Source organism: Pogona vitticeps, chromosome 3, assembly GCF_051106095.1.
Source record: "Pogona vitticeps strain Pit_001003342236 chromosome 3, PviZW2.1, whole genome shotgun sequence".
NCBI lineage: Eukaryota > Metazoa > Chordata > Lepidosauria > Squamata > Agamidae > Pogona > Pogona vitticeps.
In genome coordinates, this window is record NC_135785.1 from 16766871 (window position 1) to 16794498 (window position 27628).

The 27628-nt window shown below is 40.8% G+C and overlaps 1 protein-coding gene across 11 annotated transcripts in view; it reads left to right on the forward strand.

Annotated features, from left to right (window-relative positions):
• TNIK (TRAF2 and NCK interacting kinase) overlaps positions 1-27628 on the forward strand; it is a 327386-nt gene that overhangs the window by 42759 nt on the left and 256999 nt on the right. For all 11 annotated transcript variants that reach the window (XM_020793810.3, XM_072996188.2, XM_078389655.1 and 8 more), the window contains exon 2: positions 20319-20384. In XM_020793810.3, coding sequence (XP_020649469.2) covers positions 20319-20384 — 66 coding nt within the window. The remainder of the gene's footprint in view (positions 1-20318; positions 20385-27628) is intronic.

Here is a 27628-nt window from a genome sequence, read left to right on the forward strand (position 1 = left end):
GGCTTTTTTCTGGCTTCAGAAATGGCATTGAAATTTGTCATAGAATAATTGCTTTGGAAGGGGCCATCAAGTCCAACCCTGTTTTCAGTAGAGCAATCCACATCAAATTGGATCTGACAGATGTGCAAGGTGTGGTTTGCCGCTTCTATTTTGCTTCAGCTACAGTAGTTTCCAAGACTAAGTGGGGTTTTGAACCTATGGCTTTTGTGTCCTCGTCTGACACTCTATCCACTATACCACACTGGCTGTCCTATACCTTTGTCAAAGTATTTTGTATCTTAGAAATGTAAATTTTTTGAATGTGTTCCACCAAAACTAATATTTTATGTAATTTGTTTTTAGGCTGTATAATAAACAAAGTTGTGAAACTCAGTGAATGATCTGGAGCCAGGGATTCTCTATCTCTTAGTCTGACCTACTTTAAGTTATGGTGGAGAAGCAACATTTACACCATCTTGGACTAATTCCTGGAAAGTTGGAACATCAACGAAACTAATAAAATGTAAATAAAATCCAATAATAAGTTGCAACTAGAGTAGACCCATTAAATCAGAGGAGATTTGTTGAGATAACAGCTCTGTAAGTTCCATTGACTCCAGGAATGTACTCTAGTTATGACTTACTACTAGATTTCACCCGATTATTTGTGAGATCCGTTCATGGAATCTTGTCTGCTTCATCAGATGTGTAGGTAGGGGTTGGGAGAGATATTTTTTTCCCTGTTGAACCAGAGACAATCACATTATTGCTTGAGTTTCTAGTTCCTTTTCAACACTGCTATAAATAACCTGTGTGTAATATGGGGCTTGAGAATAGCTGATAAGCAGAATACTTTTATCAATTGTAGTATGAGATGTTATCACTAAGGAGATAAACCAGTTTGCACTGCTGATATTAAATGATGGAGATAAAAGTGTAAACGAAGTCTGCTAGCATTTGCCAAACACAGCATTTGTTACCTTTTTAGAAGTAATGTTTTGCCATATAATTGCCAAATGTTAATAAGATGTTATTTCTTGACTGACTGTTTCTTTTTGGATCTGAAGACAGAAAAATTACACTTTAGAAGAAAACTCCTATTTACTATTCCATGTAAAATGTTGTGAACTTTGAGTGTCTTTTTGTGAGTGCTTGCATTGTCAGACTATTGTAGAAAATGCTGTAGGGAGAAGGAAAGGCAAAATATTCCATTTGAGGGAAATAAAAGCTAGAAATTGCTAGTCGGACACCTGCATATTGCACTGAGTTCATGTGCTTTCTGCTTCATTATGCAACGTACAGCCAAAGCAACATAGCAAAACACTGACATGAATCTATGCACAGGGTTGCCAGACGTCCGGCAAAAGGAGGACATGTCCTCCTTTTTATCCTAATGTCCTCCATCCGGCAGGCAAAGCTAAAAACCTTTAAAATGTCTGGCTTTTGTATCTCTGCCCCCCTCCCTGCACGCACGACAGGTATTCAAGGTAAGCGGCGAGCCTGAGAGTTACATGACACGCTAGGCTCTCTCTCTCCTTTTTCACATCAAGGCGCTGGAAGCTGGCCCCTGAGGGCAAATGTGAGGCACCGCTCAGACCACTAGCCCTTACCTGCCTGCATTCCATGTCATGTGTGTATCTCAAGTGGGGGATCAGCGATCTACCTCTGTTGCCTTCCTGCTGCCTCGATGTCTGAATGCTTGCCTGCCTTCACATGTGCATGCATACCCACTCTTTCCCATTGCCCCCTTTGGTTGTGCTAGCCACCCGTTGTGCATTCTGCGCTACCCCACAAGCACGGGTTGGTGCTGCTCGCATGGTGACGAAGCCCGATCCAAACAGAATCCCCGTGTGACAAGGTGGTGGCAGGAAACTGAGTTCTCCCAGCCATGGCTGGAGGGTGTGCACCCTTCCTTGTGCACCTTTTCCTTCTTCTCTTGCCGCTAACATGATTTTGGGGTAGTCTGAGGCTTACCTTCCTCCTCAGGCGTCAGCGGCTGGGGTGCACTTGATCTGAGAGACTGGGAATGATGCAAGTTCCAACCCAGCATGTCTGAAAAGCACAGGATTCGGAGGGCTGAGGGGAAGGGCAATTCTTTCCTGCAGAAACTCAAGCCTGGGGCTTTCCCAACCCCGTTATGTAGGATTCTTTTTAGCTGGAGATGGGGTGATACAACTGATCCTGCAATCTTCTTTATACAGATTGGCTCCGTTAACTCGCCCCATTACTCTGGACCCAGCCTCAGAAAGTCTCGCACTGGGTTTCGTGGGCACAACACGCCCCCACAAGCATAACTGGACCTGGACTGAAGTTACCTCAGTCAGGCACAAGCTAAGGGAAGCCATTTTAGAGACAGCCCTTCATCTCCAGAGCACAGTCATCTGAAATCTAATAGTTCTGAGGTAAAAGTTAATAAGGCCCTTCATTTTGGGCCCAAGGCCAGTAAACAATGTTATGTGTGTGGAGAGAAAGGTCATTTTTGGGCTAGGGATCTTAACCAGCATAAAGGTGGAAATTCCAGTTAGCCTAAGAAGGTGTTTTGTGTGCAGGCAGAGCACAGCAATTGGGAGTTGAAGTTGAGGCTTCTTCTTGCCACAGCATGGTTGCTAAGGAAACGGATTTGGCAGAGTGCCCAGACATTCCTGAAGCGAGAGTGATACAATGTTTCCTAATCCAATACAATCAGGATTTTTTTGAGCAACTCTGCAGATCCTATTTTCATTGATAAAATAAAGTATTTGGGTCTGAAAGATACTGTTCATGTTCCCGAGTTACTATTTGTCACTCAGATATCATTCCTGAAGAGAATATGTTAGAAAAAATCTCCCTCAAAGGCTCAGATGCCGTGGTGCTGCCAATGGCCAAAGTAGCAGTCAGATACCAGGGGTGGTCTGGTATATGGGAAGGTTGCAGTGTCAGACCAAATCCCTGCTCCTTGTTTGATTGGTTTAGATTTAGACAAGCCTTTGCAGAGTGTTTTAATAGTAACCTGCTCTTGGGAGGCAAAATAAAGCCTCTGAAGGAAGTGCTGAAACTCTTGATGAAAGACCCACTTTAAATGAGCATCTTGAAATGAAAGAAACAGCTGATTTAGTGCTAATGAGAAATCCTAGTAGTTCCTCCTTTATTAATGAGCAGAAGGAAGATGTTACCTTGAGTGATTGCTTTGGAAAAGTTAATGAGAATCCCATTCCACTGACTCCTGAACACCCAGAGAGGTATTGTGTGGAAAAAAAGATTTATTAGGTTTTTATTAGGTTTTAATGGCACCTCATTGGGGGAGAGGAGCCCACAACAGCTAATTGTCCCTGTTAAATACGGAGAAAAGATTATAGAAAAAGCACACAGAGGTGTATTTGGGACACACTTGGGAATCTCTCGCACCAAACGAAAAATGGCGCAGAACTTTCATTGGCCTGGAATGGGGAAGCAAGTGAAACAATATTGTCAGACGTGTGATACGTGCCAAATGAGTGGTACTGGGGATGACAAGACGAGGGCTAAGCTATGCCCATTGCCAGGGATCTTGATCTCTTGCCAATGTGTAGGTCTGCAAAAGTCCTTAGAAATACAGTAGCAAGGCAAAGCTTGAGGACTGCTCATGAAAAGCAGGGGCTGGCGTGATGAAAAGGCTCAGGAAAGAGCATTTTGTCCCAAGAACGTAGTGGAGATGCTGAGGGGAGTGAATTGCAGTTAGCAGGGTCAGGTCCTGTGGATTTGTTATGACAGCACCGGAAAGCTGAAGGGACTAGTATTGGTAAAGCTCCACATGCAGTTGCAAAAATCCTGAGAATCTTGCAGAAAAAAACCCCTACCTGAGAAACCAGAGATTAAAGGGATAGAACCAGATGATAAAAATCTCAATACATCCGAAATAAACCAGGTGTTTGAGATTGCACTTAAAAGAAACTTGCCTGTGAATCTTGAGGTGCCCCATGATAGTGGTTCCCCACATATGGAGAGCTTTGCGACAAAAGTATCTGTGGGCGAGTTTATGGGTGAGGGTAAAAGCAAGTGCAAGAACATTTCAAAGAAAAATGCAGTCATGGCTGTTCTGGAGGAGTGGAAGAAACTGCCTACCCTTTCCCCAGTTGAGAAAGTGAAGCCACTAGTAGAGTGGCTCTGAGCCGCCCAGAGTAGAATATGTCTAGATGAGCGGCATATAAATGCAATAAACAAACAAACAAACAAACAAACAAATAAATAAATAAATAAATAAATAAATAAATAAATAAATAAATAAATAAATAAATAAATAAATAAATAAATAAATAAATAAATAAAAGAAAATGGGCTTCACCGGGAAAAGGCGAGCCGAGGACATCCACTGGATGGTTGTTGTAGGTTTTTCGGGCTCTTTGGCCACGTTCTGAAGGTTGTTCTTCCTAAGGTTTTGCCCGTCCCTGTGGCCAGCATCTTCAGAGGACAGGAATCAGAACTCTGTCTGTGCTCTGGTATAGTTTGTTTGGATAGTTGAATATTTATAGCTGTGGGATCAGCTTTTGTCCTTTTCTGGAGATTGGGTGATTATTATGATCCCTGTGTTTTTTGTTGTGGGTGTATTGTTGTGATAAGGGGGAGAGGTGATCTGTCACTGTGATTGATGGGTAACAGTTCATCTCCTGTGCACAGACACTGAAGAAAATTATCCGTGGCAGAAATGGCAGTAACACGCTTCTGCTGACCTTTCTTCTGGGTTACAGCTCTCTTTTGCACGCAAATAGCTCATAGACTTGTTATGTTGCCATTAATTTATAAGTGGCAACTGTTCTGTAAAATGACTTGGTTTGCCTTACATGCCTCCCAAATCAGAAGGCTGACTGCAGTTAAGGGATAAACCAGGATGTTTTTTTTTTGTCAAGGAGAAACAACTGGCCCTGTTTATTGGGGCTTTTAAGGAAGAGTGGGGGAGAAAGCAATAAAAAGGAATTGTATGTGTTTTTCCACCTTTGATGGACTTAACTGGCAATTGATTACAGGTTAGGTCATTTCTCTCTTTTTGCAGTGAGCTATTTAACGTTAATTGACAGTTTCTTTTGTGTATGAGAGACAGTGTGCTAGAATTGTTAAATGTCTTAGGCTACGTCTTCACATGTAGTGGCAGACTGAACTGGGCATAATTCAGTAGTAATATATTCTGACTTGTTAGATTCTTGCCAAACTCAGCCCTTTTGCAATCTAGAAAAGCAAAACAAGTGAGTGTTGTTTATTGAATTGCTAATGAGCTGGTACATAAGAGAGTAAGAAAGAGAGAGAGAATGAGAAAGAAGAGGTTCAGAACCTTTTATGAACTAAGGAAGGGATTGGAAATGCAACAGAATTGAGATTTAAGAGTTTTTATATGTTTAGTTTGGAAAGGATGATCTTCAACTGTGTCTATCAAGATACACATGACTGAGCTGGATTGTATCAATGACTTGATTTTTCATATGGCTAATCCATATGCTTTTGTGAGCACACCCTCATTTATCCCATTGATTTAAGTGGTTTTTTCTTTGTGTGTCTGCGTCCTTGCCCAGTCCAAGCAAATAGACAGCATCACAACAGTTATTCATGAATAAATTCACAGGTAGAATGTGCAAACTTTATAAGGCAGGCAGTAAATATTCCCTGCAAAATCAATGAGCTGCTAGCGATGTTCATGGATGCTGGACTGCAGAACTTTTTCTGGACACAACAGTTCCATACCATCATTATTGGAGTCATTATTGGAGTTTGCAGTCTTTCTACTCACAGGTAACCTTTCCATACCAGCTGGGAAGATCTGCCATATATTGGAATGTACACAACCCCAGACTTTTTAGGGGCTGCTGGACCATACCGTTGTCAGAAGAGGGAATGAAAGGAGGAAAGGATTGATATGTATGGGCTGTTATTGAACCTATTATGGTATCCGCATACAAAAGCACTATCCAGATAATCAGAAAATTGTGAGGAGGGAAGGTGGAGGATGGACGGTCAGAAGAGGAGAGTCTCTCCTACATAAGGAGCTTCCCCATCCCCACCTTCTCTTTGTTGGGTGGGGGAGGAGGGTCCAGCCTTTCCTTCCTCCTCACATGTTAAAATTAGTACTTTTCTCAGTGCTTGAACACAGCTAAATTGAGGCCGGAATTTACTCAATTTTTTTTCTGCAGCTGGATATTGTAGCAAATGGTTTGGTAATAGTGGACATGGTTTTTAGAAACCTAAGGGAACAAGCAGTTTGAAAACTTGCTATTTAGAAAGTCTTACTGAAGAGTGACATTGATGTAAACCTACTTGAAGCTAAAGCAGATTGTAGAGGGCAGGTGGATTTAGTGTGCTGTGTAAGGGAGTAGAAGTACAAGCCTGAAAGAAGGGGAAACCCTTCCAATGGGTTTAGTTTATTTGTGAATGTGTATTTGCAAAACATCAAACTTATTAATATAGTGGAATGTGTACAGAATCAGTTGCAGAATCAGTTTTTCACACTGCTCCTCTTCAATTCAGTAATAACAATATCTAACTGAACACCTGCGCCTGTTTGCCATGGAGTTTATTTAGTTCAGGATGGAGTTGCTTCCCTGTATACAGAGGGCATATCTGAATCATTATTTAATGAACCAGTAAGTGAACAAATTGGCTTTTTCAAGTCTCTTAATGAAATTTTGCTTCATCATCTCAGGTGCCTGTTCTTTTCCTCAGAGGGCAGAGCATTGTTCACAGTAGCCCTTATCCTGGGTCTTTCTAGTAAAATACCATTTGTTTTGATTAAAGCATTATACAGGGGAAAAATGCATGTGATTTATATTATTATTTGCATATGTATGCCTATGTTACATGCAGTCAATTTTATTATTATTTTGGCCTGGGGGTGGTCGGGATTTATTGCTTGGTTGCAAAAAAAATATGAAATGTTGCCACTATTACTGCAATATTTAGCTGTTTAAACGTTTCCCCAGAATCAGCTGTTGTGAAACAAGCCCGTCAAATGGTTCACATTGCTTTTCTTGGGATTTGCAGTAGTGAAACCTGCTGAGGATTCTGTCAGAGATTTGGAGCCTTATTAGAGAGCTTCAGGTGTTTCTGAAATAAGGAGTGTTGAGATAGATTTCAGACTGTTGTGCAGGTATGGCATAAAGGGTCAGGAACCTTTGGCCCTCCAGATGTAGTTGGACTACATTCTCCACAATCTCTTGCCATCAGCCATTACTCCATGTTTTTCTGCTCTGAGCCTAGCAAAGATTTAAGTAAGCATTGCTGTAAGGAGCTCTACGTAAGGACAGGGGTCCAGGCCAGGCTTTTATATGCAGATATGGTAGCTTCTTGCGGAACCTGAAAAAAATCCATCTGCCCTTGCTACAGTCCAGTTTCAAGAGCTGTGGGCATTACATCTGGTCCAATTTCGAGCTATTTACATTATAAAATAATATTCATGTGCTGCCAAGTCAATGCTCACTATGGCAACCTTTTTCAGGGTTTTTCCAGGGAGAGAATATTCAGAAGTGATTTACCATTCCCTTCTCCTGGGATTGTCCTGGGACTGTGTGGCTTGCCCAAGGCCACACAGGCTGGCTCTATTCACAGGAGGCACAGTGGGGAATCGAACTCCCAACCAGATAACTAAAGCACTGAGCTATCTAGCCAACCATAATCATATGCCATCAAGTCTAGTCTAATTTACGGCGGCCCTTTTCAAGGTTTTCCAGGTAGAGAGTAGTCAGAAGTGGTTTATCATTCCTTTCTTCTACCATAAGTCCATAATTTATACCAACATAACTTATACATTCCTTTCTTCTACCATAAGTCCATAATTTATACCAAAGAGTCCTTGAAGACTTAAAGCTCGCCTTCTTCGTAACTTTTCAGCATCCAACAAAATGATTACCCAAATCAGAATTTTCTTGTGGTAGGTATGCCCTCCATCTTTCTTCTTTGGTTGTAATAATGGAGAAGGTTGTCTACTTAGTGTTACATGTCTTCAAGTCAGAACCAACTTATAAGGACCCTAACAGGGCTTTCAAGGTAAGTGAGATATTTAATGAGTGTTTTTACCAATTCCACACCCCCATTTAGTTTCCATAGCTGTATGAGGATTTGAACTCAGACCTCTTAAGTCCTGGTTCATCACTTTGTCTAGAGCACACTGGTCTATTGCAGAGGTCATGCTAATCTCTTAACATTATTTGTTGGTTCTGCTGATCCTAAACCAGTTTAAATGTATTTTTAGTTTATATATTACACAGATATTTATTTATTTATTTATTTATTTTATTCAATTTATATGCCGCCCACACTACCCAGAGGTCTCTGGGCGGCTTACAATAATTATATAATTGCAATTTCGATATTTAGTTGATGGCATGAGAAGGAAGGCCTGTTGCTATATGCTGGCGTCATTTTAGATTTCTGCTTCTTAATTATTTTGACATGTTTTGGGATTCAGCTTCTAGAATCCCTGAACATTGCTGAAGTTAGTAATATCTCCTGGGAATTTAAGTCCAGAAAGAAAGCAAAAAGCAAAAAGTTGAAGACCAATAGCAAAAAATCCTGTTAGTTAATGCCTGCTGGCTTAATAGTAGCATTGTAACTTTTCATGGTGAATTGTCATATATTAAGATGTTAACATTGGCATTTCCTTTTGCACAGAATCATCTGCTTTGGGGTGTGATAGGAAATGCTTACTCTGATTTCTTGACTATGGGCAATTTTCACTGAAAGTTGCACTGCTGGTGTTGCACCAGCAGAAATATACAGTAGTATTCTGGCAACGGCTTTAAACGTATCATACGTTATGCATAGTATTTCCTCCCCTCAGGATTATAATGTATGACTGTATGTGTAAGTGATATTATGTTTATTGGGCAAAAGTTGTGTAGGAACAGAAGGTTTGATTTCTGTTTCTATAACATTTTAGGTCATAGGGCTTCTTCATGACAGTGGTTTGACAGGCAGCAAGAGAGAGAAAGGGACTGCATTAATTCTGCCAGAGTTTCCACTCAGTCCCATGCAGAAACCACTTTGTCCTGTTCATCTACCTATCCCATACACCAGTGGTCCCCAACCTTGGGCCTCCAGATGTTCTTGGACTTCAACTCCCAGAAATCCTGGCCAGCAGAAGTGGTGGTGAAGGCTTCTGGGAGTTGTAGTCCAAGAACATCTGGAGGCCCAAGGTTGGGGACCAGTGCCATACACCATCTCACCTTCTTCCCATGTGTTCTCTTGTGCAATTGTGAAATATATGTGACATTCACTGTGCAACTGAGGTGGCACGTACAAGTATCACGAGATTCCTAAGGATGATTCCTGAGATGGAAGTAGGAAACTGCACATTTCCTGCACATGACAGCTATACTGTGCATGAACAGAGGCATTGTATGAAAATATAAGACATAGTGAAGTGAGTGCAGTGGTGTAGTGGAGCCAGGCCTCACAGGATCAAACCCTCAAGACTTTTTGATGAGCAGGCAATATGACATCATCTGTCACCCCCTGCCCCCTCTGAGGTATACTGCAGTCTTACATATTGTTTCCTGCTGCCTCTATTTTAATGTAAAATATTTTGTGTAGCCTTTTTAATTTTGAATGGGCAATTAAGAGCCATTTGCTGTGCGAAACCGTTTAATAAAATTATCCTGTCATGATGAGCACTTGCACTTCCAAATTTACTGCTATGCCAATGAGTGAATGTGATATTCAGACCTAGGTAAGAAGGAAGTTGAGAGTTACATACTTTCACAGATATTTCACAGACAAAAATGTAGGCATGAATTTGAGACCTTTATTCTATTCAGCTTGGTGTGCTGTTGTCCTTTTTGTTTCTGATCATGGGGCGTTCTTGGCAAAGATACTGGAGTGGCATTGCCAGTTCCTACTCTAGGTGGATTGCGTTTAGTCGGAACTCTCCACTATGTCCTGTCCATCTTGGGTGTCCCTGCACGGCATAGCCCATAGCTTCTGAGTTACTCAAGCCCCTTCGCCATGACAAGGCAGCAATCCATGAACGGGCAGCAATCCATGAAGGAGGCAGCAATCCATGAAGGGGAGAGACATCACATTGCCAACAAAAGTCCGAATAGTCAAAGCTATAGTTTTTCCTGTTGTGATGTATGGAAGTGAGAGCTGGACCATAAAGAAAGCAGACCGCCGAAGAATTTATGCCTTTGAATTGTGGTGCTGGAGGAGGCTCTTGAGAATCCCCTGGACTACTAGGAGAACAAACCTATCAGTTCTAAAGGAAATCAACCCTGAGTGCTCACTGGAAGGACAAATCCTGAAGCTGAGGCTCCAGTACTTTGGCCATCTCATGAGAAGAAAAGAGTCCTTGGAAAAAACCTTGATGTTAGGAAGGCGTGACAGCAAGAGGAGAAGGGGATGACCGAGGCAACCATCATGAATTTGACACAACTCCGGGAGGCAGTGGAAGATAGGAGGGCCTGGTGTGCTCTGGTCCATGGGGTCACGAAGAGTCGGACACGACTAAACGACTAAACACGCACACAGTGCTGTTGTCCATTGGGTCGTGAAGAGTCAGGCACGACTTAACGACTAAACAACAAAAAGTTGAAAGATCGTGTCCTATGTTTCTGTGGAGAAAGTCTGGAAGAGGATTTTCATTTAATCTCTTTGAAGGGCTCAATTTTTTATTTTATTTTAAACCAACCTAACTTGGACAAGAAAGAGGTGTCCTTGTATCAACACTAGGACTGAGTCACCTATCTTCCCATCATAGTGGCTTCTGAGGATCAGATTGAAAGCTACCTGTTTTGTATTATTCTACCACCTAGAATTATTTGGTTTTTCTCTGATTTTGGAAGCCATGAAGGATTTGGCCTGATTAGTACTTGAATGAGTGACCGTCAGGTAAACCAGCAATCGATATATAGGCTAGTAAGATATAAAACTATGGAAAGTATAAAACCATGGAAAGCTGTTGCCAGTTATCATTCACAGTACTGTTATATGGGCTAGACAGCATTGTAAAAAGCAGAGACATCACCTTGCCGACAAAAGTCAGCATAGTCAAAGCTATGGTTTTTCCAGTAGCAATGTATGGAAGTGAGAGCTGGACCATAAAGAAGGCTGACCGCCAAAGAATTGATGCTTTTGAATTGTGGTGCTGGAGGAGAATCTTGAGAGTCCCCTGGACTGCAAGGAGAACAAACCTATCCATTTTGAGGGAAATCAACCCTGAGTGGTCACTGGAAGGACAGATCCTGAATCTGAGGTTCCAATACTTTGGCCATCTCATGAGAAGAGAACACTCCCTGGAAAAGACCCTGATGTTGGGAAAGTGTGAAGGCAAGAGGAGAAGGGGACGACAGAGGACGAGATGGTTGGACAGTGTCGTCGAAGCTACTAACATGAATTTGACCAAACTCCGGGAGGCAGTGGAAGACAGGAGGTCCTGGCGGGTCACGAAGGAGGATCTATGGGGTCGCAAAGCGTCGGACATGACTTAAAGACTAAACAACAAAAAGTCAAAGACAGTGTCCTATGTTTCTGTGGAGAAAGTCTAGAAAAAGATGTCCTAAAGGACTCCTGACACCCCCCCCCCAGTATTCTGATTCATAGCACAGAACAACCCATTCTGAAGGCAGTTTGCAATGTGCTTCTGCTATATGTGCATCTTAGTGGGGGATTTTAGTGGGTGGGGAGTATTTGGGGATTTTTTATGTGTGTGAAATGCAGGGAACAACAACAGCCACTCTTAGTGGCCTTCATAGACCTTACAAAAGCATTTGACTTGGTTAGCAGGGATGGCCTTTTAAAAATACTTCCTAAGATTGGATGTCCTCCTCGACTCCTTAGCATCATCAGGTCCTTTCATGAGGGACTGAAGGGCACTGTAGTTTTTGATGGCACAACATCAGATCCCTTTGACATCCGAAGCGGAGTGAAACAGGGCTGTGTCCTCGCACCGACTCTGTTTGGGATCCTTTTTGCTGTCATGCTGAAGCATGCCTTTGGAACTGCAACAGAAGGTGTCTATCTCCGGACTAGATCAGATGGAAAGCTCTTTAATCTCACTAGATTGAGAGCAAAGACCAAAGTTCAGCTGAAATGCATGCGGGACTTCCTCTTTGCTGATGATGCAGCCATTGTTGCCCACTCTGCCGAAGACCTCCAACAACTCATGAATCGTTTTAGCAAGGCCTGCCAAGACTTTGGACTAACAATCAGCCTGAAGAAAACACAAATCATGGGCCAGGGCGTGGACTCACCTCCCTCTATTACCATCTCCATGCAAGAATTGGAGGTTGTTCATGAATTTGTGTACCTTGGCTCAACGATCTCTGACACTCTTTCCCTAGATGTCAAGCTGGATAAACGCATTGGCAAAGCAGCTACCATGTTTTCAAGACTCACAAAAAGAGTATGGCTCAATAAGAAGCTGACAGCATACACCAAGATCCAGGTCTATAGCGCCTGTGTCCTGAGCACACTCCTGTACTGCAGTGAGTCCTGGAGCCTTCATGCACGGCAGGAGAGAAAGCTGAACACGTTCCATACGCGTTGCCTCTGATGCATTTTTGGTATCACCTGGCAGGACAAAGTTCCAAATAGAGTAGTCCTAGATTGAGCTGGAATTTTTAGCATGTATACACTACTGAAACAGCGACGCCTGCATTGGCTCGGGCATTTTGCAAGAATGCCTTATGGTCGGATTCCAAAGGATCTCCTGTATGGAGAATTAGTGCAGGGAAATCGCCCCAGAGGGAGACCACAGCTGCGATACAAGGATATCTGCAAGCGGGATTTGAAGGCCTTGGAAATGGACCTCAACAGATGGGAAACCCTGACATCTGAGCGTTCAGCCTGGAGGCATGCGGTGCATCACGGCCTCTCCCAATTTGAAGAGACCCTCGCCCAGCAGGCTGAGGCAAAGAGGCAATCACGAAAGCAGCAAAATCAGGGAGCTAGACGGGGCACAGATTGTATTTGTCCTAAGTGTGGAACGGATTGTCACTCTCGAATTGGCCTTCTCAGACACACTAGATGCTGTTCCAAGTCCTCCATGCAGAGCACGATACCATAATCTCTTGAGACTGAAGGATGCCTATGATGATGCATGTAGGTCTGGTCTCTGGGTTTCTGTGTGAATTTCATTGTATGGGTATACTATGTATATACTTACAATGACAATAATTTTTTTAATTTAATTGAGCCACCCTAAAGAACTGCCTGCATGGGGAGGGGGGGGAAGCACACGACTGCTTGGAGGAGATCATGCACAAGGCAGCAAAGCGTCTTGACACCCTAAATGACCAAAGTTGGTGTGAAGAAGCCTGCAGGAATATGACCTGACCTTGTGCTTCCCTCCCCTCCCTCAAATTTTTGCATAAAGGAATATCTATTTAAATCTTGGCTTGTCCATTTGACAATTCAAGCCTCAAAGTTCATTTTAATTAATTAATTCTGGATTAGTGGAACAGCAAATGCTATGGTTTCTAATAAGAACAGGAGTGGAGTTTTATGAAGGTAGTGGCTTCCTCAGCTGCTGGTCTGGATTGGAAGCATTATAGTACAGCAGCCTAGTCATTTCAGTATGTGAGTATAAGTCACTTTTTTGTATACTATTGATTTTATCTTCCTTTTTTCTTTCCTGGACAAAACACCTTGCTTTTTATTTTGTTGCTTCTTTGGAGTAATCGTGGCTACGTTGTAGTTTGGGTAGGGTTCCCAGGGCAAAGTCTGGACAGGGATATAAAGTACTGATTGATACTGATAGAATATCATAAAATACTTTGGAAGAAAGTAGAATTGTACTGCATAGTGTTAACTTAAAATGTGATGAATAATGAAATAAATAAATTTTGAAAAAAATGCACTTGTTTTCAGTGCAAGAGAGAGATTACCAAATACCACCTTGGTCAGAGGCTTAATGGAGGCAGGGTGGCCAGATGGAGGCCAGATAGAGTGTCCTTATAGTACGTATCTTCTCATTGGCTTCATTGTGCTTGCAGCCTAAGACTCAACATGTAGTCATTGATTACTGCTTCTGTGTGCATCTGTGGGGTTAATGTGGGCACTAGCATTTGACATGTTTTTTGCCCAACAACTTTGAGGTACCAGATTGCATCCATTCTGCTCTCAACCTGAACAGGAAGAAATTGGATGATGGGTAGTGAGGAAAAAATAATAGAAGTGTTGGGAATGGAAAAGTTGTCATGGTTTAATGTTATTCAGCTGGAATGTTGAATTAGAGAATGGGTGGAAAGAAAAGGTGAATGGTATTACAGAAAGCAAGAGAAAATGTGAGTAAAAGAATGAAGGGAATAATATGTAAAATTTATAAAATCTTAATAGCAGAGGATTAAAGAGGTTTAAAAATGTTAGGGGAAGCCGATTTGAGAAAGGAAATAAGTATTGAGAAATGGAAGAATATATGGAACAAAAGAATTAGAAAATGTATGTCTGTAAGAATAAAAGATTTTTTTACAAAGTAACACCAGTGAAATAGGATGGTATAGACAAAAAATATTCCAAGATATGTTGGAGATGTGAACAGGAAATTGGAACCTATTTCTACATGTGGTGAAAATGTGAATACAAAACAAAGTTTTGGAAGTTGGTTTTTAAAGAGAAAAGTGAGATGCTAATGCTAAATTTAGGAATACTGTATGTCCTAGTATAGCACTTCTGTTGATATTTGAGAGTAACAGTGGAATTCCTACAATGAAATAATTGACCACAAATTTAATATTAGCAGCTAAATTAGTAATATCAAATACTTTTAATATTAAGTGTGATCTCCAATTAAATGAATGCTTTAAAGAATAAGATTAATATATCTATTAATAATAAATTGATATGTAATATCAAAGTAAGGAAATTACTGTCAAATAAGAATATGTTTAGAGATATATGGGGAGAATGTATTGATTTTGCACTAAAAAAGGGAAGAGTTGTGTAACTTCACAAGAGTCGTGTATTTCTGGAAGGGGAATGGGACTCCATAAAAGGAAGAAAATAGAACATCTCCATTGTTTTTTTTGGGGGAGAGCATACTGTGTGTATGTACTTTCTGAAGTTTTGTTTTATTTTTACAATTTATTTATAATTAAAAAAGAGCTCTGTGGGGCCTACATTGCATTTGAATTGCATTTCTGTGCAAATGGGTGACTTTTCTTCTGGAACTTGAAACCTCTTGGTAGCGGTTCAGTGTTTTATTATTATTAATTACTACTGTATTTATACTGTGTCATTGCAGAATTACAAAGTCAAGTTGCTGCTTCCATGGAACTTGTGTTTTATAGTTGTGGGAGGGGAGGAAAGAGGAAGATGAGTGGGAAGAATATGGGCCAATGCTGTTACATGTACTTAACGTTTCCTGCAACCGACAGCGTTTTGTTAAGAAGGTGAGCTTAAGGCCATGTGGAAAAGGTGGGCGCTGAGTAAGGAATTATGTCAGTCAGAAGGAAGCACAAGACTTGTGTTTGTGTGAGGGGACCTGCTGTTGCAAATGACTTGTCACTGAGCTGGGGGTGGGATGGGGTGGGAGGATGGACCAGACATGGTTATGTTTAAAACATGTCCCTGTTTTGTGTTTTTGAGTGTGCTAGCTTTTGCAACTGCTATTAATGTGTCAGATCTCCAAGTCTTTTGGTGAAAAAACAAACAAAAATAAAGATATTATGCAAGCAAATGCAATGATAAGCTCAGCTGGACTTGCATGCAAAATGAAAAAGTTGTGGGGAGAAGGGGAAGGGAAGATTTGCTGAGTGGAGGATTGCACGTTTCTAAGCAGTTGGAGTCCTAAGTTCCATTATCTATAAAAGTGACTATATTTGGCCTGAGATTATGCGTTGCTTATCCTGCATTGGTCCCCTTTTAAGCTTTTCTGAATAATTTAAAGGATCCGTTCAATGCATTTTTATTTTGATTCTGAAATGTCAAGAGAGCTTTTCCTGAGCTATTTCGGCTCTCCACATCCCCATTTGGCTGAGCTCTATCTCCGCTGGTCTGGTCTCTGTAATTCTTGTTTGTAACATGGAGCAATTTTAAAAAAGTTCAGACAAAGCAACAGTGGATATAACTACCCACTGCTTCCATTGATAGACATCCTACTGGGTTATATGTTAAGATGCCACACTGGTGTGGCTGGTACTTTCTGTTTTATCTCTTCCTTTCTTAGAAGTGCAAGGGGTCTGTTCTACTTGATCATTTTCACCCTCCCCAAGACCTTAGAGGGCTGGGTATGCACATTTTTCAAAACTGGAAGCAAAAGGCACTTTAAAAAATGACAGTTCCAAAATAACCTTTTGTGTCTCCTGGATCTTTGGAAATACGATCATCTATTTTTATGCTGAAATACATTTTTTTTTAAATGAGGGGGTGTTGGGGCATGCATACTGAACTGATTATTTTTTATTGCATGAGAATGTGATATTGTTTAAGCAGGATAAGATGAATTGATGTGTCTTGTGAATGAACAGAACAGAAGGATGTGTGAGAAGAACAGTGTCTTCCATGTTCACAAAATTGCCATATTTATCTGAAACTTGGGTTAACAGTATTCCTTTTTATACACAGGGTATGGGTGGGGGAGGTTTAGGGTTCATAAGAATCATTGTTCCTTCTGCTAAATGCTGTGTTCATAAAAGCAGAATCAAGGACTGAGCCATTGTTGGTTTGAATGAAGACCATTTTTTTCTTTTCTTTTTTTTTAAGTTGTTAATAACTAGCATTCCATGCCGGTTGCCATGGCTTTGTTGAAATAGCAGCTGCTAATGCTAGCAGCAGAAAGAAATGCCAGTTACTGACATAAGCTGTTAGGCTACTTTGACTGACTGTGGATATGGAAAGCAGGAATAAATGATTCAAAGAGAGAGGGAGCGTGTACACAATGCAAAAGCTTTTTTCAAAATTGGCATTCAGTTCTAGGAAAAATGGATGCGTAGGTAGAAATTCAAAAAAGCTCAGTACTGAAGCACATGCTTTGCATGTGTTCAGTCCGTGGCAGCTCTAGTCAAGAGGATGTCTGGTCATTGAGGAAGGCGGTTAAACAACTGGTCAGCCACAGCTCGTGAGCACAAATAGTGAGCTAACTGGACCACTGACCAAACTCCCTATGGCTGCGCTCTTCAATTGAGTCACTGGTTCCGAATGTACATTTGACATATGAAAAAGTGGGCAGCCCTCATTGTATAGCCGAAAGCTAATGCTGTACACAAGAAGTCTTTGGAATGATGGTTTTTGGATGCTTACTAACAAAAATGACTACACATCTCTGTAACTTTTATTGCACCCTTTCCCTCCCTCCCCTGCACAGGTGGCATGTGCCAATGATAACATGTAATGTTGAGGAGCTGTATTTGTGATGACCATTGTTTGATTATTAATGTTGTTGAGTTTGGTTTGATCACAGGTAACTAGGTTGAAAGCCTTGACCAGGTATCAAGTTGGCTGGCAAGCCTTGGGTATGAGTCAAGGTTTTCCACTGGATGTCTTTATTGGACAGTAGGTGGAATGCTCACAGTGAACAATCAAGGACTGTGATAGGGACTGCAAGCCTGCTTTCTGCTGAAGATAGATTTCCTGTGGCAGGTTGTCTGGGCATTCCCTTAAAGACAACCGGATGCTTAACACACACTTGCATAAATGGAAGACAGTGAATGAGTCAAATGCTGAATCATATTCTTGAGATGCCCACATATATTCACAGGAACATAGGAATCTGCTCTACACTGAGTTAGACCATTGATCCATCTGGCCCAAGAATGAGCAATGTGCAGTGCCCTGCAGTCAGTTTTCTATACCACTGACAGGATACGAAAAAAAAGTAAAAAAAAAAAAGTCCTATACCACTAACTATGGTTGCCCTTCAATATGGACTGTGCACCTGTTTTCTCCCAGTTTTTATTCTCCTTTCTTACTTAGCTCTAGAACCAGCAAAGCCTCAAAACACCCCAACCGTTTTCTACTATGCATCAAGGCTTCTGCATAAGAGCGGTGTGCACTGACTCTTAGCAACAGCATCCTGTTGCTGATCTATATTTAGAAAGAAAGCCATTCTTTCCCTGTATCCATCCACTGGTCCTCAAAGAAGTGGATTTTTAGTCTCGTTTCTACTAGCCTATTCCTTACTGGAAAGGTATTCTACTGATCTGGATCTTAATAACAGATAGATAATAATCCATTAATTTGGCAACAATGGTTTTTAGTAGCTTTTTTCTGCCTAATCTATGTCTCGTGCAGCTAGATAAGCTACAACTTCACAACAAAGAGCTGCTGCTGCTTTTAAAAAATTGTTCCAACAACCATCTCTCTGCCAGTGGGAACCGGTTGCTCTAATGGCACAAAAATGCCTTTTAGGTTATAGGAGCATCCTATATCTTTGTCTAGGTTGAGCTGTGTTCCTCTGCATGAATGCTTCTGATCCAGCTGTGCTTTGCATTCTTCTCGGCCCTGCAACAGCTTTCCAGCTTGGAGGCACTTCGATATCTTTATAGTTTAATGTTTCAGCCAAGCCCTGAGAAACTGTTCCCCAATCTTATGGTTCTGCCGAATTTAAAAAGTTGGCCTGGGTACCCTTTGTTGTGACATGACACAGTGATGGCAGCTGGCACACAGGTTTGCCTTGGCAAGGCTGTACACATATCCTATTACTGTATTCCATAGAAGCCTAGAGTTCCTTAGAAACCTGTTTCACAAAACAAAAACAATAAAAATGAAGTCTAGTGACATCTTTAAGACTAATGGATTTGCTTCAATGAGAGTTTGTATTAAGCACAGTCTACTTGAGTGAAAAGGCTGCAAACTCACTACTTGAATTCACAGCCTTTACATACAAATAGACGCATTCATGGTGGGAAATAGTGATGCTGGAGGAAAACGAGTAATGTGTACATGTATTATGAAGACTTGTTGTTGTAGGAGCTCATCAAACAGTCTGAAAGCCTTGCTGATCCCTGGAAAATGACTCTCAGATTTATCAGTCAGTCCTGATCCACCTTCTGTGCACTCTTGTTCTAGGGTTCTTAGATTATGTGGGGTCAACAGTGATACCCCAAGAGTTCCAGTTGCCATTATTACTACCACGGCATAGCTGACAGAAAAGAAAAAGGAAATCTTTGCCTTTGAGCAGCGTGTTTCTGCATTAAAAGAAGGTGTATGAGGGCATCGGTTAGTGCTCTTGGGAGTATATGTAATTTTCTCCCAAGCAAGGCATGCATTTCTTAGCACTAAGGGATCTCCTGCTTTGAGTAAGTTTAATGTTATTAAGCATTTCTGTGCAGTTGAAGGATGGAAGGTGGGTCTAATTTTTTCAGGGGGGAGCAATTGCACTTGTAATATCCCATTGCTTTGCAAGCCCTGGTAGACAAAATACCAATAAACAAAGATTTTGGAGACATATATCTGTCATGTTACTTAACAATACATATTAAACACTGAATAGAATCCCAGCAGGGCAGTTTAGAAAGAACAGAGTCATGGCTCGATATCTTTGTTAGGTGCCATGTGATGGTTTTTCTCAAATACCTGTTCCTGATAGCCATTGTGGTCTAGTGAACAGAGTGTTGGACTAGGGTTGAGAAGACCAGGGTTCAGATTTCTGTTTGGCCATGGAATTCACAGGGATAGTGCTTCTGGTGGTAAGCACCTTCTTGAACATGTCAGCAATACTGCAAGCAACAAGGATCTTGGAGTCATTCTAGATCACAAGCTGAATATGAGCCAACAGTGTGAAGTGGCTACAAAAAAAGACAACTGCTTTTTAGGCTGCATTAAAAGAGGTATAGTCTCCAAATCCCTTTAAGTACTAGTTCCTCTCTATTTGGCACTAGTTAGGCCTCATCTTGAGTACAGTATCCAGTTCTGGATACTGCACTTCAAGAAGGGTGCCAGAAAATTGGAACACTTTCAGAGGAGGGCAACAAGAATGGTCAGGGGGCTGGAAACCAAGCCTTATGAGGAAGGCCTTATGAGTCCTTGTGGCTGAAATAAATGGCCATGTTTAGCCTTGAGAAAAGAAGACAGAGGAGAGATATGACAGAACTTTTCAAATACTTCAGAGGCTGTCATACAGAGGAAGGGCAGGATCTGTTTTCAATCATCCCAGAGTGCAGGACATGCAACAATGGGCTCAAGTTGCAGGAAGCCAGATTTCAGTTGAATATCAGTCCTAACTGTTAGAGCAGTGTGGCAGTGGAACCAATTACTTCGAGAGGTGGTGAGTGCTCTAACACTGAAGACATTCAAAGAGAAGTTTAGACAATTACCTGGCAGATATCCTTTGATCTGTATTCCTGCACTGAGCAGGACGGTTGGACTCAATGGCCTTACAGACCCAGTCCAAATTCATGACTATGATTCTATGAAATACCTGTTAATTGTACATATCTAATGTTTTTGGTTTCTTGTTCCTTCTCTCTTAGGATCCTGCAGGCATCTTTGAACTTGTTGAACTTGTTGGCAATGGTACCTACGGACAAGTCTATAAGGTAAGGAACTGGTGACATCCTGATACATGAGCTTGCCTGCCAAACATTGTTTGCTTATCTACCTTAAGTTTTTATTAGTTTTAGAATTTAAACAGCTGGCTAACTTAAGATTTCCCCTTCCTGGTAGTACTTGCTTTGAGATGTATGATAAAAAAAGAATATGTATGTCAATGTGTCCTTTTGTTACTGTTTCTCGAGAATCTTTTTTTACATTAATGCACACCTTTATTACAAGATGAAATCAAATCTTCCCAGGTTAATGGAGAATGTTTTGGTCTGGTTCCTGAACTGATAATAGTTACAACAAGCTGGAGAGCACACATGTCTATAAAAGTTTTGCAGATCTCAAAGATAAATACACTGTGTTTTTCGTCTGTCATTCCACCCGTTTCTGCATGTAGGGCAAAATGAGTCAGCCTTTCTCCAGGAAAATGGGTGCTGAAGGCAGACAAAGAGATCAAGATTGGGATGGAATAAAGCAACTACTTCACCTGCTCTTCTGGTGCTTTTAAGGATTCTTGCATTGTCATGTCCTAGTCTTAATGGCAAGTTGTTCAATATGTATTTATCCCAAAGGGTATAGAAGTCAAGGCATTGTTTTCTCTTACTGTGGCCATGTGTCCTACTTCATAGGCAGCGCACTAGTTGTCAAAGAAAGTCCTCTCTCTGAAGGCAGCCCCCCTATCAGGCAGCTTCCTGCCTTCCAGATGTTGTTGGACTGCAGCTCCCACCAGCCTTAGTAATTGGCTGCGGTGGCTAGGGCAGTTTGACAACATCTGGAAGACCACAGGTTACTTCTGCTTTATTTGAAGAGCAGTCTAGTCCGAGTTCAGTTTAAAGATTAAAAAAAGATAGGGCTTTGGTGTCTCTTATTAGCAAGTAGCACCTGGATAATGGACTAGATCCATTGGATTTCTGTTTAAATAACATAAAATAAATAGTTATATCTGAATTTCCATCTGTAAATAAGCTTATGGAAATCTGTGTCCATGATGTACTGCATTTCCCTTTCCTTTTTTGTCAGTTCATAGTTGGTGTCTGCCTTACCATTTGGTAGAGATCAGGTTACATGCCCCAACATGTGCAACACCCCCCCACACTTTTATATAGAAGAACCATGAATTGCATTGAAAACATTGACTTTTATGCAACATTGAAACCTTTGATTTTTTAAAAACATTCTGTGTATTTTGAAAAAAAAAAGCGTCAATATTTTCTATCCAAAAATGCAGTATTTTTTTTTATAACAAAACCATTTCCATTATCTTTCTTTTCTCTTTTCTTGGTGGCATGTAAAGGTCAAAGGGGTGGACACGTTTTCCAAAAGTGTGTCATGATTATTTTATGATGAAACTAATTGCACAATGTTAATAACCAGTAATCCATGCAGCCTCTCTTTTACAATTCTGGGATTTCCCCCACTTTCTTAAGGAGGTGTTTGTAAAGGTGATCTTTTCCTGTGTTCATCTTTTGAAGGTGAAGCAAAATTCCCCCTTCTCCACTCCACAAAGAGAAGAGAGGAAAGTAAAAGATGATGCTGATCTGTCAGAAAATATTTATTCTGAGTTCTGGTTTCTACATTTGTCCTATTGCTGTAGGCTATGCCTTTCAATAAAGATAATAAAAGAATACAAGTGAACCACAGTTGAATTGAAACATGTGGACTTCTCCAAAAGTGTGAATTTCCAAAGTAGTATTAAATCCTTGCTAAAGTTACATATCCGAAGAAGCTCCCTCTTTAAAAAAAAAAAAAATAAATCTTGGGACAGAATATGTTTCTACTGACTAGCTATTTCCCCCATTATATTGTTTAATTCCAAAACTGCTGTGCCCTGGTTCACTGAGGCTAAGAGCATTAGAACGATGTCTAAACAGTTCTCTCTGCTTGTAAAATAACTGCAGAGGTTGACCTAGTTCTAAACATGTGCATATTTCTAATAAGTACTGCTGGAAAATGTGACTACCGCGTCCTTTTGAAGGCTTAATGTTTCAACAGAAAAGCAGAATGGGAAGCCTTATCTCTCAAACCTTATGTTGATTTCCCCGCTTTATTGACATTTTGCTATTTACTGTCTGGTGAAATTTTGTTGGTATAGCTGCAATCAAAGTCTAAAACATAAAAAAATTAAGTGTTGCCTTGCTTGTATTGAGAGCTGCACAAACACACCGTTCCTTGTTTCTGGAGGGTGTATGTGTGCATGATTGTGTGCATGCACATGCCCTTTCCATCTCTGGTTGTGACAACACAACTTTGTTCTAAATGCATCTGTTACGACCACTGTAGCATGTTGCGGTAACATTTGCCAAGGGCATTTTTGGGAATGGAAGAAGATAATAGAATAGCTACCGCAATAGAAGTAGGATGTGGGAAAGGAAGATTAGTAGTGAAATTTGCAGAAGATAGTGCCTCTTTCATTCCTCAAAATTTCTTTCTGTCCCCATTTCTTTCTTTCTTTCTTTCTTTCTTTCTTTCTTTCTTTCTTTCTTTCTTTCTTTCTTTCTTTCTTTCTTTATTTATTTATTTATTTATTTATTTATTTATTTATTTATTTATTTATTTATTGAAAGTATTTTCATGCCACCTTTCTCCTTAAAAAGGACCTAAGGCAGCCTTTGAAAACTAAACAAACCCTTTTTCAGTGACAGTCTGGTGTTTCATTTACAGTGGGGTCTCGACTTATGAACTTAATCCGTATTGGAAGGTGGTTCTTAGGTCGAAAAGTTCTTAGGTCGAATCTGCATTTCCCGTTTAATCTGTATCTACTCTTTTCCATCCATAGAAACTAATGGGAATCTGCTATTCCGCCTTCTGCCACTGCAGGGGGATATATTTTTATTTTTTTCCCTTAGGTTCAGGAAACGAGGGGGAAGGCAGGGAACAGTTTGCAAAGCACTTTAGAAATCTTTTTTTTCAACGAAGCCAATTTTAAATCATGTTTTAAAGCATGTTGTGCTGATTTTTTCAGCACAAAGACACACAGGCAGGCTTTTAAGATGCTGAGCAAGCCTCCCCAAGCCTCTTCAGAGCCAGCCCATCAGCTGATAGGCGGGGAGAGGGGGGGAGCACAAAATGGCTGCCAGGCTCCCTTCTGGGTGTCGGCTTTTAGCTGTTTCCTGCTCTTTTTCCTGCTGTTTGGGGGCTACCAAGACCTGGTAAGTGGCTTTCTTTTATTTATTTTTAAGTTTCTGACCCTTTTTTCCTGTACGTAACTCGAGGGAAGTTCGTATGTCGAGTCCTTATTTCCCCTATAGGGTGGGTTCGTAAGTTGAATTTTTCGCAAGTAGGGTCGTTCGTAAGTCGAGACCCCACTGTAACCATTTGCAACTTGAAAGATTAAAGCCCTGTTTGTTTGTTATCTAAGCAAGTGGTGTCTACACGGATTGAGGAGACCGTGTTAGGCCTGCTCTCCTGTCCACCTTTGTTTTCAGTTAAAAAACCTGACAACCCGAAGTCTTTTTGTATCTACCAGGCAAAAGCAAAATAAAAATAAAAAATAAAGAAGAGAAAAATATTGTGACACCTTAAAGACTGCTATATGTTTATGTGAGCTTTCATGGACAAATCCACTTCCTCAGACATAATAGTGTGTCGTTTCTCCATGTGAGCCAGAATCTGGAAAAAAGTCTTACACCTTGTTTTGAAGGGATTTCACAAAACCAGGGAAAGAAATCTGGTCTTCCGAACACTTCGTTACAGAATTGGCTGAGCAGGTTAGACGGCTGGAGCAGTTAGATAGAAATTTGACTCCATTTAAAATCCAAAGGTTGCCTTGGATGTTGTATTTCATTTAACAAACCTAAGGAAATACTTTTCGACAGACATATGGAGGCACACGCAAACATGCTTCTTATGGCCTCAGTTTTACCAGCCAGAAGAGCAAGCAGGAAGGAGGACAGTCTTTCAAAAAGAGAATTAGTAACATACAGTAATTGCCAAATCGATCTGTCACAAAAAATAAAGATTAGATTGCTGATACTCAGTTCATACTGGAGATCAAAATACTTGCCTGATTGCTGAGGCAAATAGTATAATCAAACTGAAATTCATACTTTTGAATCCTAAGTATAGGCTCGTAAACCCTTTGGGGAGGACTGCGTTTCTTCTGTTTCTTGTACAGCGTTCTGTGTGTGTTGGAACAGAATAACTTTTTGTACATTTCCAAATATTTGCATTTTTACATTTAGTGCTCTTTTAATCAATTGTGTGCAGAACTGAACACCAGCATGGGGAGATGGGCCTTTCTCTGGAGCCTTTTCTCCAGTTTAGCCATGGATGCAGCCGGAAGAAAGACGAATTGTCCATGAATAGTAGGAAAAAAAATTCTCTCTTGGCTGGAGGTGATCCCTTAAATGCGTGGCTTAGCCACAGGTTGGCCATTTGAGATCGGATGAATGAATTCACATTCTTTCTTACAGCACAGCTTAATTGGAATAGTTTTTACTTGAATGAAAACAGAGATTGGTTGCTGCCTATCTTTTTTGAGTAAATGAAGCAGTTTTTTTAAAAAAAGTTGTGCATACATCTCTAATTTATTTATGTTAAATTTCCAAATTTTTAAAATTAATACGACAAAATTGAAGGAGAACACTAGGCTATATAAATGTTTTTGTTCGAAGAGGGGTTGGGCATATTTAAAACAGCAACAATTTATTGAGCCAGTTCACATTTTTTAAAAAATTCTGGATTAACTGAACCATGTTTGACCCCTTTTGATATGCTGTGGTGATTTTAGGGTAGCAAGTACATTAATTGCAGCTTGATATCCTATAGGCAGTAATTTTTGCTTCTTGTCTTTGGCAAGTGGGAGGAATTATTTAACCTTGGAGAGAGATTACTTGGGGTGTGTTCCTAGGATTGTGTTTGCTTTTCTTTGTTTCTTCTTCCTCTTTAAAAAGCCTTCCAGTCCCTTAGAACAAGTGTTCTCAAGCAATAATACAGGCCTCCCAGTGAAAAGCCTGGGCAGTTGTTGTAAAAAGGTCAGACTTACGGAGGGATTCCACTTTTCCGATTATTGTTGTGATTTTTCACAGGAGGTAGCAGCTTGTTTTGAAACATCATGTTCTTCATCCATCACCCACATACTCATAATTGGTACTACCTCAGTTCTTATGAGATCGCCCCCTTCATTTGCAACTACTGCTTCAGTTATTTCAGAAACCTATTTTGCTTTAAATAGGTTTTCTGAAAGGCTGGGCACGCCCAAGCCATTTTCCAGATATGCCAAACTGATAACGTAGGCGGTCCCTTGATTATTCTCCCTTTTCTTTTCAGTAGTTGGATCAGCAAAATTCTGTGTGATGCCTGTTCACTGAGGAGTACATGAGGCATGCTGTGAGGACTTCAGGAAGGAGAAAAGTGTTGTTTTTCAAGTCATCTGGAGCAACAATGCTTTTGAGCCTTTAATAGAGTAAAATAAAAATCCTCATGTGGTGAGGTCTAGAAACTTGTTTGCTGACAAATACCAAAACTGTCTTTTTTAAAAAATCTTGATAGCTAAAGCTAATACTGTAGTAAATGTTGACAACTTGTGTCTCTTCAAATTTGTTGGCCAGCTGCACTTTCGTGATACCTCATCATGGACTGTGTTGGCTTGGGGTAGTGGACGTTGTAGTAAGGTAACCTCTGAGTGCCACTAGTTAATGGTTGCAACTTCAGATGAGGACGTCTGAATGTGAGGAGGTGGAAGACTTGACTTTTGGGAGGGATGACACTTGCCAGAATCCCACAAACAACATGGCCCATCTGCGCATGTGTGAATAAATCACTGCGGATAACAATATCAAAGAAGCTTTTATGTCATGCTATCTTAGCATGTGTGTAATGCTTCTCGGTGAAGTCCATTCATGAAGTTGGCTGCCAGGGATCTGACACAAACAAAGCCAGCAACATCCGTGAATGTGTGAACCAGGTCTTTAGATAAGCTGTGTCTCCTCTCCCCCCCCCCCCCCCAAATAGTTCTCATTTGGGAATAGACATTGCAGATTGTTGATACTTATTAGCAGGACCCTGGGGAGTTTGAAAAGCAAAGATGGCATTAATTGTTTGAATAATCAGCTGTTTCATTATCTCTCTATCTGAAAGAGTGATGGTGAATAGTTTGCTTAATCACAGACTCTTTAGCTGACTGGAAAAAATAATTAAACTAAAAACATGGCATGCTTGTTTCCTGGGGAATGGTGGTTGAAAAGAATCAAGTGTGGCCTTCTGTTTTAAAACCTCAGCCTTCCACAATGTACAGCTGTGAGTTTTTAAGGGTGGATCAGATTCCAGTGCTTGTTAACATTATATACTTGATCTGAAAGCATCCGCAAACCCCATCTTTAGAAGGGAACTACAGTGGTGCCCCGCATAGCGACGTTAATCCGTTCTGGATTAATAGTCGCTATGAGGAAACATTGCTAAACGGATTGAAAAAACTCATAGGAATGCATTAAACTTGGTTTAATGCATTCCTATGGGGCCCAAACTCACCGATGAGCGAAGTTCCTCCATAGCGCCGCCATTTTCGCGCCCTCGGTAAGCGAGGGCAGGGCGCGAAAACACTTGCGGCGGCCATTTTGGGCCTCCGGTGGCCATTTTGGAACCGCCGATCAACTGTTCTAGGAACATCGCAATGCGAAGATCGGTAAGCGAAACGCTTACCAATCATCGCAATGCAATTTTCACCCTATCTAACCATCGCGATTCAGTCGCATTAGCGATCTAAAAAAATAGATCGCTATGCAAATTGTCGTTAAACGGTGCGCTCGTTATGCGAGGCACCACTGTATATCTAGTTCAACAGGTTAATTATTAACACATAGAGGATTTTCTTACCTTACTGTATTAAGACAACCATTATCAGTAGACGGACATTGAAATTATTTTACTGCACTAAAACAACAATGGCTGAAATCCTGTTGCACAGTTCTGCCTGTGCAATGGGAATGATGCAATTGACAGCAGCAGTTTGTCACATTGTGTATGAGCCATGACTCTGATGTTACAAAAGGAAGCCTTTAATTAGTGTGAAAGTTGCATGTACTCTGAAATCACAAAAAGAAGCTTTTGATCAAAAGCAATACGCCACTGCCATTGACCTAATTAATTCCTTCCCCTCAGATAGACCCTGCCTGACAGGATTTTAGCCGTTGTAAAATAGGACTAAAGCAACTCATAATATTTACGAGCATTGCTGTTTTTTTTAAAAAAATGTAGTTACATAGTGATGTATCCTCTGTCAATACTTTAAAATAATTTATTA